This window comes from Pseudomassariella vexata (genome assembly GCF_002105095.1).
Source record: "Pseudomassariella vexata strain CBS 129021 chromosome Unknown BCR38scaffold_2, whole genome shotgun sequence".
Lineage (NCBI taxonomy): Eukaryota > Fungi > Ascomycota > Sordariomycetes > Amphisphaeriales > Pseudomassariaceae > Pseudomassariella > Pseudomassariella vexata.
Genome location: NW_024467957.1, coordinates 2,987,773 through 3,001,661, shown reverse-complemented (window position 1 = coordinate 3,001,661; position 13,889 = coordinate 2,987,773). Strand labels below are relative to the sequence as shown.

The 13,889-nt window shown below is 52.4% G+C and overlaps 5 protein-coding genes across 5 annotated transcripts; 3 read left to right on the top strand and 2 right to left on the bottom strand.

Moving 5' to 3' along the window:
- Positions 1–570: 570 nt before the first annotated feature.
- BCR38DRAFT_503678 (uncharacterized protein) lies at positions 571–1,868 on the top strand (the record flags this gene model as incomplete). Its single annotated transcript, XM_040864884.1, has 4 exons — positions 571–745; positions 801–888; positions 942–1,311; positions 1,375–1,868. 4 exons carry the CDS (start codon positions 571–573, stop codon positions 1,756–1,758), a joined length of 1,017 nt encoding a protein of 338 aa, XP_040720274.1. The 3' UTR covers positions 1,759–1,868.
- Positions 1,869–3,468: 1,600 nt separating this feature from the next.
- Positions 3,469–4,913, bottom strand: BCR38DRAFT_333899 (Alpha/Beta hydrolase protein; the record flags this gene model as incomplete). Its single annotated transcript, XM_040855271.1, has 6 exons — positions 3,469–3,551; positions 3,599–4,301; positions 4,358–4,365; positions 4,412–4,609; positions 4,669–4,742; positions 4,801–4,913. The coding sequence occupies 6 exons, from the start codon at positions 4,911–4,913 to the stop codon at positions 3,469–3,471; spliced, it is 1,179 nt and encodes a 392-aa protein (XP_040720273.1).
- A 1,028-nt stretch (positions 4,914–5,941) lies between these two features.
- On the top strand, positions 5,942–8,073 carry BCR38DRAFT_405938 (uncharacterized protein; the record flags this gene model as incomplete). The annotated part of the gene is made up of 2 exons (XM_040857999.1): positions 5,942–6,180; positions 6,252–8,073. 2 exons carry the CDS (start codon positions 5,942–5,944, stop codon positions 8,071–8,073), a joined length of 2,061 nt encoding a protein of 686 aa, XP_040720272.1.
- Positions 8,074–8,751: 678 nt separating this feature from the next.
- On the bottom strand, positions 8,752–10,099 carry BCR38DRAFT_332542 (uncharacterized protein; the record flags this gene model as incomplete). The annotated part of the gene is made up of 3 exons (XM_040855159.1): positions 8,752–9,295; positions 9,388–9,890; positions 9,947–10,099. The coding sequence occupies 3 exons, from the start codon at positions 10,097–10,099 to the stop codon at positions 8,752–8,754; spliced, it is 1,200 nt and encodes a 399-aa protein (XP_040720271.1).
- Positions 10,100–11,299: 1,200 nt separating this feature from the next.
- On the top strand, positions 11,300–13,655 carry BCR38DRAFT_104720 (peptide n-myristoyl transferase). The gene is made up of 3 exons (XM_040853322.1): positions 11,300–12,419; positions 12,484–13,072; positions 13,130–13,655. Exons 1-3 carry the CDS (start codon positions 11,680–11,682, stop codon positions 13,529–13,531), a joined length of 1,731 nt encoding a protein of 576 aa, XP_040720270.1. The 5' UTR covers positions 11,300–11,679; the 3' UTR covers positions 13,532–13,655.
- The last annotated feature ends 234 nt before the right edge of the window (positions 13,656–13,889 follow it).

Here is a 13,889-nt window from a genome sequence, read left to right as displayed (position 1 = left end):
ACGCGAAAGTTTTACTCGAAAAGCAAGTACATAACCGGGCATTCATGAGCCGAAGTCATGTAAGTATCAAAACAAACCACAATTGAACATGGCGTTTCAACCCCTGAAAAGTACAGATGGAACAACCAGTAGGATTGTAACTGTCAATGAGGACCTCAGTGCTTAGATTGACTTGTGTGGCTCGAGCCACCGATTTCCGTTGGAAGTTTTTCTTTATCGATCGTCTGGTCTGATATATTCGTCGGCGATGTCTATAGATTCGCCTTATCAAGCAAGCTGGGAAGCTCCGTCTCGCCGATTGGGGATATAATTGCGGGTTGGTTCATCAGTGTTTCGTCAAACATGTGCGCCCTGAATATAGGTAGTTAAGTAGGGTGGAATTCACCTCTTAACTTAGGGCTGCTGCAGTTAGAGTATTGTTAATATCCACTTCAATACGACGACTAGTCTACGTCCCTGTCGGGTTGTTGATCGCCTTCCACGGCTCGTCACGAGCGCTGCTCATCCCTCTTAATCACCGCCATGGCACAAATATCGAGGAACGTCTCCATTGGAGTCGGCAATTTCTCCATGCCTGCCTCGGCTTTGCCCGCCGGAGTCAAACCACCATTCCCGTTTTACACACCCTCTTTCGACCTCGCAGTGGTTGGATCGGCTGTGTTTTCTGCTCTGACGGTCATCCATATTATGTTATTAATCAAGACGAGGGCTTGGAACTTGAATCTCATGCCCCAAGCGGCTCTGAGTACGACCTTGAACCAAGTAGTGAAGTTTTCTTATGCACGGCTAATACAAAGTAGTGCTCGGGCTGGGCATGATACTCCGACTCGTTGTCATCACGAATCCTGCCTTAGAAGCGCCGTTCAATATATCAGCGTTTCTTCTCATGTGAGGTGGCGCGCTCTTCTGAAATCAAATCACAAAATTGACGTCGATTCAAGGCTCCCTGGATCTCTCGTCGCTATTCAATTAATCTCGACTTACACCCGCCTCATATGGTGGGTTACACCGCCAGAAAATCGCAATTTCAACACTCTTTGGCTGCCACCATGGGCAACATCGATTATCCTTGTTCTGCCAACTGGCGCCGGTGACACCCTTAGCGCTATCGGGACGGGACGCTTCGGTTTCAATGCTGGCACACGCATCCTAGCTGTTGGTGCTGTCGTGCAGATGCTCATCTTTATGACGTTTACATTCCTGGTAGCGAGGTTCACATTTATTAGTCGGCGGTGGGGAATCCATCCAGACAAGCGTCAATCTTCACGCGAGCTTGGATTGAGTTTGACCGCATCCGGCGTTTTCGTTTCTGTAAATTCTACCATTTCCGTTCGATGCGTACTGAACGTGGACTCTTTCTGATGACAAGCATAGATCCGCGGCATCATGCAAGTCCTCGAAAAGGATGCTTTGCAAAGCCTCATAACAACCCATAGGCCCACCCCAACTATAACGACCGAGGAATGGCCCCTCTGGGTGTTCGACTTCCTTCCCCTATTCGCGGTGCTGGCTATTACGGCGTCGTACTACCCGGGGTCGTACTTCCCCAAACGACTCGTCGGGTTCCGATTGAATACCAAGGGTTTGTTGAAGGACGAGATGGACAGGAAGACGGCAAGTCCTACTGCGGCAACGACTCTGATAACGATTAATGGGCGGCCGGACAGTCAGCCGATAGATCTGGAGAAGGAGATTGTTTCGACTTATGCTGAGTATATGGATTTGGATCACCATCCCGCGCTCAAGTACCCTAATTAGGCGGTGTTATTATTGCTGGTTTTCGGTTTATCGCATTACATGAGTTATCGGTGTTTGTCAGCGCAGGGTGTCGATGGCCATGACCACAGGTTTAATCAAAAAGTACAGAGCGCACTGGGAGTTTTTGATCATCTTGCTCATTCTCTTAAATATAATTCAAGGGTAGCAACATGAGATCATGAATGAGACCAGGTGCGCAAGACAGTTCAAGGTGATACATGCTCCCCAACCAGCAGAAAGCAAGAGCAAGAAACCAAGGGTCGGTTGATAGAGATTATTGTTGTTAGTTAACCAGAGCGACTCCATCCGTTGATCTCGCATGCTACGCAAGCGTGGCCTGGGTCTGTGTACTACAGAACTGAGAATGGAAAGTCGTCAAGCGGAGGTAGCCTACGATAGTTTAGCCGGTGTAGGCCTGGATTCAATTCTGATGGGCCAAAGCATCGCGGCGGATACTTCATAATAACGTCACAGAACTCACTTCGATTGGTAGTTTCGGGCGATTCGTTTCTCCTCTTTCTCCAGGCGCTCTCGGTAAGCTACAATTTTTCCACAATATTGACTTGGAAACCAAATTTAACCTGCAAGTTGAGCAAGACAGTGCTGGGGCTTGGCCTGATGGTCTACCAGTTCCTCAAATCCATCATGACACCCCGCCGGCATCCGACCCCATACTATTCCACCTCAATATGTCATCGACCGTTAAATACGTACCGTTTGGATACATTTCCCTGATGGAGGTGTAGAGATCTAGACTTACGGCTCGCTCGACTGGGACCTCAAGTTCACCACGGCGAGAAACCCAGGAGATATTCTGCCAACTCCTATCCGTCGCCGTCTCAAGGTTCATCTGCAAGAGCAACGTCTGAAAAAGATCATAAGCCGTCTTCAGGACCTTTCGATAGATGATCAGCTTCTCCTTAGTTGGAAACCAATACGTGATGCAATTCCATCTAGTGACGCTGGCTGCGGCTCGCCCGGTACTTCTCAAGTAGAGGCAACAGTCTCTCGTACGTGCGGTTCAAGGGCGGCATGACTTAATCGCAGAATCGGTGGCCGCCTTCGCGTTGGATGAGATATCTGCCGACAGGCTCGAGGATCAGATAAGCCTCTCCCCGACCGTCATGATGACGCCGATCAAGCTATTGATCTCGGAACTGTAGAGGCGAACGTCCTCCCCGCGGACCCGATCGAGTCGGCCATCTTCCCGAGGGCTTTAGTAACGGCGATGCTGGCGTCAGCTCTCTGACAGCCTCCATTAGTTACACTAGGACGTTGTAAAATAAGAGAGAAATTGAAAAGAGAAATTGATAAGATTGAGTCTCCAGGTTGCATATGATTCGATACTCTGTTGTGCGGTTGCGTTGTGTTGTTGCCCGCTTCCACAGGCTCTATCTGATGCAAAATGCAATATTCGTGCGGCTGAAGACGCGCATGCCAGTCGTCGCCGCCGATGCCCAACTGGGTTCTGCGAGATGCCGTCCGATAATAATTCGAGTAGAAGAGTCTTGCGTATTCTGACAGCCTTGCCCCCTGAAGGCGTCTAAGATGAGTCTAATCAAGCGTTGGACGTGAGTGGGTCCAAAAACACTGTTCTATGGCTTGCCAAGTCTCCTTTGTTTTATATACAGTGTTTGCCCGATCCTCATTCTATTATATAGTGTCTATGTGCTCTCCCAATGCCAAGTTTCGAAGGAATGCTCCAATGTCTCAAGAAGCCTCGGTCGAGTCGGAATCGAAAGACCTCATCACGGCAAGAGCCACAGGGGACGACCACGTCACATCATTATGACCTTGGACCGTCAGCAGGAGAACATCAAATGGCCGATGGAAAACTCACCTCCGTAAGGAACAAGCTCCTCTCTGATAACAATATCTGGCTCAGCCTTTGCGACAACGATGAAGGTGCCATCATCTCTCACTATTGTCCTATCGTGCTTCCACGCGGTGAAGGCGTCGTCATCCAGCGCGGTTCCGCTTATGGGAACAGCGGCCGAACGAAAGAGTGCATCACTTTCGGTGCAGGGGATTTCCAAATCATTCTTGGCATGAATCAAGGTCAAACGTAGGCGAGTGCGTGTCAAGCCGACGACTTGGGCCAGTCGATCAGCCGATCTCCACTTGTCCACGATGAAGCTCTGAAAGAAGCGTAACAGAGGCGGGAAAGGTCGTAGTGGCGATAGCACGGGGATAAACCCAGCCGCCATGTAGCGACTGAGCAGTGTGGGCAAGTTGGAAAAGCCGGAAATCAAGATGATGCCCGCAAACTCGATGCCCTGCTTGGCGAAGTGTTCAGCAACGGCACTGGTGACGGCGGTGCCCAAGCTCTGGCCCACGATGACGATGCGGCTGGGCGGGACCTTCGCCACGTTCATGGCCCAGTCTACAGCTGTTGCACCGTCCTCAATGAGTCCAGCCTCTGTGGGTGAACCCGTCGATTTCCCGAAGCCGCGGTAATCGATGGAGAGCACATGGTAGGCGGACGTGTCTGTCAGGGCATGAAAGTGGTCAGGCCGGATCGCCTGAGCTATGTGTCCGGCATTCTAGATCACGGTGTAAGTTGGGAGACACATGAGTTGAAATTGGCCAGCTGACTCACTCCGTGGACTATTTGGGTCAGTATGAATACGAAGGAAGCGTAGGAGCATCTTACAAGAGATGATAAGGCGAGCATTCGGGTCGTTCCTGAGGATATGGAAAGACTCGGTCTTGGTAAAGTCATTGGAGAACCCCGCTGGCTGAGCCTGTAGCTTTTCCTCGTTTCTCAGATATGCTGACAAGGGCAAGACGTGCCATGCGTAAAGCGTTTCACCGTCAACGGTCGTCAATGAGAAGGGGGTGACTTGATTCCCTTGAAGAGCGCATGCATCAGCCACGTGATCCTGTAGAGCTCTGGCCAAGGAGACTGACTAGCGAATCCCCAGTACTCTGGCTTATTCGGGTCGTGCCAGAAGAGGGTGTTGAACTTGTGAGCGTAGAGGAATCTCAAAAATGGCTCAGCTCATATTTATGCCAGGGTCTACATCAAATCTGAGTGCTTACTGCCTTTGAAAGAACGGAAAAGCGCCCAGGAAGAGGAATAGAGTGTAGAGAGCAATAGGTACACCCAGACCGGCACCAAGTGGGATCGCCCACTGAGATGTACGAGGTGCCATGATGCTGACATCCAGGTCAGCCGCGGTTTTCGCAGGAAAGACCGACGTAGCAGGACCTGAGCGATTTACATGAACTAGCAGGGGACGAACCAAAAGTCTATAACAGAGACATCATTTACCGGCAATCCAAGAATGGGGAGGAGTTTATCGTACAGCCAGCCAACACATGAGCTCTGAGAGCTGCTCGAGGATGAAGCTTTGCCGCGAAAGCGGCTGTGTAGTCGACGACAGCATGGTCATGTGGGGTATCGTTGCGAAGCTACTCAAGCTACACTAACAGCCGAGCTCCTTCTGGCACTGAAAACACTGTGTTTTATCCTGAAGTTCTGTTAAAGCCCCTTGCTGGTGGTCCATGCGGCTGCTGGATCAGCACCCGCCCATCGATCCCTTTCTGGGCAGCCTCAGCCTCAACCAACGAGGTTTTGATATCAGAGTAGCTCTTTCATTCACATGCTAATTGATTGTCAAATTTGAAAACTTCGTGAAGCGTGGATGCGCTCTCGGTGGCTATGGCACCTTTTCCTCTATTATGTTTTCCACTGGGGAAGAAAGATGATGCAATCTCTTGACTGCGCCTGCTTCGAAAATGATGCTTAATGTGAGGCAAAAATTGGCAGCAAGAGTCACCCCAGTTATTAGCGTTCCATCCATCCAATCAGGGATGCTGATTGCTTCTCCAAGGACGTTACACACCAATTGACGACCACACCCGCCCTTCTGGCCCTCGTTCTTTGCCCGTCTTTCGCCAGGCTCTGGCATCAAATCGCCATTCCTTCCTTCCAATAGTCAATGTTGCACTCACTCACTCACTCCCTCACTTGAATCTCAGTTTTCTACCTTCCCTTTTCCCACGAGGATGCCTCATTATTCAACCCCATGCTGACTTGCCCATGGCCTAAACAATCCAATTTACTGGGGTTTACTGAGCTGCACGGCATTCGCAGCTCCGATATACATCATCCCATCCAAGTCAACCGTCCATGTCACGTCCATAATACCCCCCCACGTCAATCGTCCACTGAACGACAATGGAACGAAAGCGAAAGCTGCCCGCTCGAGCAGCTGCTCGAGTTGAACATGTCGCTAAGAAAAGAACGGCGACGCCCCCCGAGAGATCTCTGACGCCAGCTCCGGGGCCAGTTCCAGAAGCCGCCGTGGAAGAGCCGCCGCTGCCCAAGTCGATCCAGGCAGGCCATCCGCTACCCACGGTTGAGAACGCACAGCCCGACGACTTGTCACATAAGGACTACCAGTCGATACAGGAGAGGTCAGTATAGCTTCCGATGGGTCTCTTTTGAGGCCTTGCGACAATGCCGAGGCTAACACATGTCCAACCAGTGGTGTTCTAGCCGAGTCCCTCCTTCGATCACGGCAGAAATGGATCAACGACGGGATTTTCGAGAAGTACTGGACGAAGCCGACGAAAAGAAAAGGTGTTGTCAAGGAGGAACCCAATAACCCTCCCAAGGATAGCATGACCAAAATCGGCACCATCACCATCAACATCGAGCCGCACGTGCTCGAAGCGATCATGTACGCCGTCAAAGACCCGAAGCCTCCTACTCCAACGACCAATTCGAATTTCCGGCCCATTATCCAGTACGGACCGCCGAATGGCGTCATGCCTCCCGAGCCTCAACGTCAACTATCGACCGCCCCTCCACCGAACCGACCACCGTTGGCGTCCCCTCGTGGGTTGGAGTCAGTGCTCGCAGCTCCCGGCGGGCCACAACCTCCTCCGCATTCTCAAGCTCCGCCCACGACTCCGCCGCCTCTGCGCTCCCCAGCTCTCCCGACTGCTCAAGCACAGCCGTCGCCGACTATACCACAGATGCCCGGCCAGGCTGGTCTGAGCCAGCCCAAACCATTACACACACCCAGCCCCACGCCCGCTGGTCCCTCGATGGTTCCTGTTGCGGGTGGTGTAAATCCCCTCAAACCACCCACCCCCGCAGCCAAACCGGCAACACCTACTCCCTCCGGTGCTGATCCCATCATTGTGACGTTAGCAGAGAGAGCTTCGGAAGATTCCCACCTGCGAGACTTGATGAAACGGGTCGCGGTGGGCGATGCCGGTCAAGCGGAACTGGCACATTTCCAGAAGATCATTGACCAAATCACCATCGAGTACAAGAAAAAGGGAGGACAGCAAGGTCCGTCGGCTGACAGACTCATCGTGGACAGCCGAACAGTCAAGTATTTTGCAGACGAGGTGCGAGCGATCCTGGATATCGTCCTGGCCTCCAACCCGAATCAAAAGGGTGCTGACCTCAGACCACCTCCTGGAAGCGATCCCTTGGTTATTCTTCTGGTCAAGAAGTCGCTGGATGATGAGAACACCAAGAACATGGTGAGGAGAGTGGCAGAGGGCAAGACCAAGTTTGATGATGCCACGCAATTGAAGGCCATCCTGGACAAGTTGAAGGATTGGGTCACTAAGGAACCGAAGCCCGCTCCCTCAGTGTCGGGCCAAACACAAACCCCCGCAGCTCACGCACCCGAAGCAGCCGCCAGCAGCAGCAGCACACCAGCCAGAAAATCCTCTGTGGTATCTATGACTTCATCTGCAGTGCCTTCCTCCCAGCAGGCACTTCGGTCAAAGGGCCCCCCGCCATCATTTAAGCCGGACATATCAGCCATCGTACTCGAGTTCTTGGGTGGTACGGGCGACAGATATATGTTCCCCAAGTATAGCATCCTTGAGTACCAGGCCGGCGGTACCCAAGTGCTCGCATCCTTCCTCATCGTCCGCAAGGGCAGTAAGTCTAAGTACGGTGGCGATCCGACGATGGACTACTACCAACCGGTGACGATCCGTGTGAGTTCTCAGGCGGGCAAACATCTTGAGAACCTTGCCCGGGTTGTCGCGCCTCAGGATGAGGTCAAACGGTACATGGACGACATCATGGATAACATGACGCGGGCAGAGTATATACTCCTCGCTATGCGGTTGCCCAGGTCGGATCAAAATAAGGACGATCGCGCCGCAGAGCGAAGCGAAACCCCCAAGTCCGATCAACAGCGCCAATTTCAAAGTCAGACCCAACCGGATGTTTTGTGGAGGACCAAGGCGGCAGCACGTCTGGAGGCACAGCCCGTGAGCAAAGTGCTTGGTGGTGAGGAAGAGCAATACCAGAGTTTCATCACAACTGTCAGCTAGAAGCATCGGTTGCGCGAAACGGTCAAGGCTGTGTAAGGTTGTATTCTCTATTAAGGGGGAGTTTTATTGCGGCGGGCTTAAGGCGTATTGTGCAGGGAGGGAGGATATCACGGGTCTGGTATTGCCATTACAGTAGACCGTTTGTTCAATGGACTAAATCTGGAACTGGAGTTTGTAAGAAAAGAGACTATTATGTTACTCAAATCGGGCTGCTTGTCGGCTGAGCATTCAATTATCTAATATGCAATATATGTGCATTCGAAGGCCGATACCATGTGACGATGTCTGAGACCACCGGGAAGTCTGTCACAACCACTTCACTCTGCTAGGCGTGGCTGAATTCGGGTCAGGCATTTGCCCCCTGTAGGCATGAAGCGACTGCTCAGTCCCTTTGGATATCAGCACCTTCCATGACGAGCGCCGAAAGGAACGCGACCACACACCCCGACGGCGTCAAGAAACTCCACTTCCTGTGGACACGCTCCGGATCGATGTTTCAAGCATAACATTCCTAGTTGTACCCGCATAACAGTATTTGGTATCACTCGCATTCCACTCAACCCATCCATCCATAACCCCTGAAGGCCGGCCATTCCATTTATCCCGTTTTCTTATACGCCCCAATCCAAAGCAAAAGTCTTGCCAATCGTGTCGCCTGGACACGGCTGTCGTCCTCCATCATGGCCTTTTCTCCCTCACACTCTTCGACTTCTTTACAATCTTCGAATCTGACCGTGACGGCAACCTTTCCATTTCGAAATCTGGCGACGCCTCATCAAGCGCAACCTGAGCCCCGATCTTACTCCTCCGATCATAATCAATCCTAACCGTAGCAACCCTCACAATCCCTCCCGCCGTCGCGTCTACCCCACCAATCGCCCTCTCCTCATCATCGCTCTCATGACTATCTTTTGTCTTAGTCCCCGTCAACGTGCCCGTCCCTCCATGATGTTGCTGCCGTGCATTGCAGATGATAGGAGTCGTATGCGTGGTATTATGCTTACTAACAAAAGCCACGTCTACCCCGGAGTGCCGGTAGCAGTTACGGTTGGGACTGACGACGCGGTGGACGAGGACGCGGAGCACGGGAATGCAGGTCGCCATTATGGTTGTGGCGATCTCAGCTACGGTCCAGATGGAGAGGTTGCCAGATTCGAAGGTGAAGTCGTAGGATTGGACTTGAGGGACTTTGATGGCGCGGACTATGGAGGTTGCGCCAGCGCTGTGGGGTGGGTGAGTACGTGGTCGAAGTTAGGACAGGATGGTGAATCGGGATGGAGAGGGGTGGACCGAAAAGGGGAGGGGGCTACTTACACTAGTCCTAAGCTCATGCATATAGCCACACCAATCTTTTCTTTCAGTACCATTTGAAGCTTCAAAATGAGCAGCCAGGGCACAATTGCCAGAACGAAATCCATAGTGGCCGAATACGCGGCAGCAAAGACCCCGTAGTCGACGACGACCGTTCTCTCCCAGCACGTTCCCTCGATGTACGGATTCCAAGCTCTGGCGATCGGTTTACATTGGATGAAAGGTAGTATCGTGTTGAACGTAAGGGTCAAGTTCAGCGAGATGATTACCCCCCAGATCAAGTACTTGGTCGATACGACGTACTCCATTGTCCCCGATGTGAGTCTCAAGAGCGTCAGCGCGAATGAAGTCTTGGACCAAGCGGCTCCGAGAAGGGAGAATATGGAGCTGATGCACGAAAGCATCATGAGCAGTACGAAGTTCTCCGTCGGTACCTTGTCGATATGCTTCCCGAAGCCTACGGATACGGCGTAGCTGTTTGTTGCTGCGAAAGCAGCCAGCATGAGCTGTCTACATGTTAACACGGAGGTAGAACGGGTTGGGGTAAGGGGGTGTTCCTTACCCAAGAAGCCGTCAGTAAGTGATCATCCCACCACATGGCACGATGGGCCGTCGTTTTGATGTAGAGCCTGGTTCCTAGAAACAAGCCGGCGATTGCCACCAAGGGCCAACTGACTCCGTTGATATACGGCCCATAGTTGTCGGGAGGTTGCATTCCATGTTCCTTGTGCGTGTCTGATGCCATGTTTGATGAGAAGTGATGAAAAGTGAAGGGCCCCAGGCCTGGCTGAAGAAAATAGATTACCGTGCTCGACAGCAGTTAAGACGGAAGAAAATAGGAGTGGATTCAGAAGATGAAAGGCCTAGTAATAAATTGTCCATCTTAGATAGATTGCATGATCAGGGACCACGGGGGAAAGAAGAGTAGCAGGGAGAGACGTTTATGGTTATTCAGATCCAGGCCCTGAGGGAAACCGATAGACCCAACACCCGCGCGATCTTAGCCGTGATCCATGATAACAGGATTGACTTTTTCTCGCTCCTGCTGCCACATATGAGGGGATGAACCGGCATGATACCCACTTGACATACCTGAAGGGCAAGCATCCAGGCGCGTGAAGGAGGAACCGGGATGGCTAGGCAATCCGGCAGCAATATGGGAAGGCGTCTCTGCCGTTTCGATGCTTGCCTAGTGGACCCAGAGAGGCAATCAACCCCGGCGTCGGTTTTCCGTGACCCAATGGCGGCTGTGGGAATGGGACGTTAATATTTCTAGATCGAATGCTGGTGGAACCATGTGACTTGTCAGAGAGCGGGATCAGCTACAAATTGAATACTTGGGGGACTTCCGCCATTCAATATCGGGCGAGATCAAAAAGAATTGCGTTGCCCTTGCATCTTTCCATGGCCTCTGCAGCTGAGATACTCGGAATGATTGGATCGAATTTATGACTAGTCGTAACAGACTGCGTGAACATTCTGAAGAACCAAGATTATCGTACAAGATGGATATGACCGGGATACGCCGGCAGCGGTTCAGCACCTACTAGAGTGGAGTACACGCGTCCCATAGCATGAACCATCATGCTGCGAGGCTGAGCCCACGCAATGGGTGCTGCCATGACTGTTGAGAACCGGTTGAGAACCGAGGCAACAAGCAAGGCATAGGCAGCGCGTAAGAACGGAAGCCGGTAACCAAAACCTGCAAAGATTGGAAATATGCATCAACCAAGACCTGCTTTCGACAACTCAGCCCATCGGCCTCGTTGGAAAGCTCAACGTCAACTGCTCACGGTAATCAAAAACTCACCCACTTCCCGCCTTACAGAACTGTATTGAGATTTGAGACGGCACAGCGCTTAACCAGGAAAGGCAGGTTTCATTTCCCAATTCGTGAAGTACGTCGATCGATGCACGTTGAGACAGACAATGTTCGAACTTTATTAGAACTGCCATCGACGATCTTTCTATTCTGGTAAAATACGAAACAGCAGCTGCGCATCATCACGCCCGGCGATCCAGGGCTGCTTGTGGAGAAATGAAACGGTGAAAATTGTCTTCGTCTGCGCTAAAATCCCCTGGTATTGGCGGTATTGGCCAGGTGTTGGGACCACGTTAGAATACAAACCCCTCTAACGCTCAGCACTGCCCCGCCAAGCTAGCACATCGCGGTGTCGAGGCAGCTGTGGGGCGGCCAAGGCCAGATATTCATTTCGCAAATTATCCCACCATTCGCATCTTGAAGCTCCAAGCGACGATAGCTCACGAGGCTGCGCATACTAAATCCCGACGACCATGGCCGCAGAGTCGAAACCCATCGAACCCCAGTTGGCCGAGGAGGAATCCAAGGAGGAATCCAAGGACAAGGGCAAGGGCAAAGAAGCCACCATCGAATCCGAAGATGATGGCGACGAGCCTGAGCAGACAGCCGACGGCTCTGCGGGTGCGGGTGCGGGTTCAGCCGCGCCATCAACGGCAGCCAAAAAGAAGAAGTCCAAGAAGAAGAAGCTCAAGGAAGCTCTGACGGGCAAGAAATCATCATCGGCAGCCGACGACAAGGAAGCGGAGATGCACAAAGCCATCGATGGCCTCACGCCCGATCAAGTCCAAGGTCTTCTCGATCTGAACCCGGCACTGGCGAACGAGATTGCCGCAGCGAACAATGGCAGCACTGACCCCAATGCGGCGGCTGAGGCGCTTAAGACGCTCAAGCTGCAGGATATCATGACTGGTCTGGCTGCGAGCGGCAAGAACGCAAAGGACATGGGCGCGTACAAGTTCTGGAGCACACAGCCCGTCATGAAGATGGGCGAGGACACTGGGAAGGCGCCCTTCGAGGACGGGCCGATCAAGGTGCAGAAGGTCGAGGATGTGCCTACAGAAGCGGCGCCTCTGGTGGCCGGTTTCGAGTGGTGCACCGTGAACCTCGAGAAGCCAGAGGAGCTGCTAGAAGTAACGGATCTGCTCGAAGGCCATTATGTGGAGGATAACGAGGCCTTGTTTCGATTCAAGTACTCCAAGAGCATATTGAACTGGTGAGTGCGCCTCTTCATGGAGGAGCTGCCGTGTCCACCCAACTTACCAACCGCCCCTATACAGGGCGATGATGCCGCCAGGGTGGAAGAATGACTGGCACGTCGGAGTGCGAGCCTCGCAGTCCAGGAAGCTGGTGGGCTTCATCTCGGCCGTCCCCGTCGAGCTGCGCGTCCGCAACCGCGTGATACATGCGTCCGAGGTTAATTTCCTCTGCATCCACAAGAAGCTGCGGTCGAAGCGGCTCGCCCCTGTCCTCATCAAGGAGATCACCCGCCGCTGCAACTTGGAGAATGTATGGCAGGCCATTTATACGGGTGGCACTGTGCTCCCGACCCCGGTCAGCACGTGTCGGTACTTCCACCGTGCCATCAACTGGCAGAAGCTGTGGGAGGTGGGCTTTAGTCCGTTGCCGCCGAACAGCAAACCCCAGTACCAGATTCGGAAGTATGCCGTGCCAGACAATACCTCGATCAAGGGCTTGAGGGAGATGCAGGAAAAGGACGTTGACGCTGTGCACGGTCTGCTCAAGAGGTATCTGAAGAGATATGACATGGCACCCGACTGGACAGGGGAGGATATAGTGCACTGGCTACTCCACAAGAAGAAGAAGGATCAGCTCGAGGAGCAAGTTGTGTGGTCATACGTGGTCGAGGTAAGCCACTTCCTTATACTTCGTTCTGGCGAGAACCCCAACTAACCATCCACGCAGGACGAACACCACAACATCACCGACTTCATCTCCTTCTACTGTCTCGAATCCTCCATCATCTCCCCAGGCTCCAAGCACAAAGTCGTCCGCGCCGCCTACCTCTTCTACTACGCCACCGAAGTCGGTCTCACCTCCCCCGTCGATCAACCAGCCCTCAAGAAACGCCTCAACGACCTCGTCGCCGACGCCACGATCCTCGCTAAGAAGTACAAGTTCGACGTTTTCAACGCGCTTTCGCTCATGGATAATGGGCTGTTCCTTGAAGATCAAAAGTTTGGCGCCGGCGATGGACAGTTGCATTATTACTTGTTCAATTATCGCGCGAACCCGATCGCCGGCGGGGTGGATAAAAGGAATAGGCTGGATGATAACTTGAGCGGGATCGGGTTTACAATGCTTTAGGCATTGGGGAGGGGGCAGCTTAGAGTCGAGAGGGGGAAATCGGACATGGAAGGGGGAGGTGCGTCTTCTAAGAAACTGATATTGCATCAACACATGAGCATTTCGGGCACGTATCATCTATCTTAGCTGACACGATAGATACTCTTATTTTTCGACCTCGTTTTGCTCAATTTGAGGCGTAGGGTCACAAAAATACGATACCAAATCCGGGAGAGCTCTACTGAACTGTAACCTGGTCGTCTAGTTGAATGGATTGTTCTCTATCCCTGGCGATCAGCTCGAGGCCCGCATGCTTTCAACCTGATATTAGTGCAGAGAAGATCATTCATGGCAAGCAACCATTGTCAATGGGGCGCAA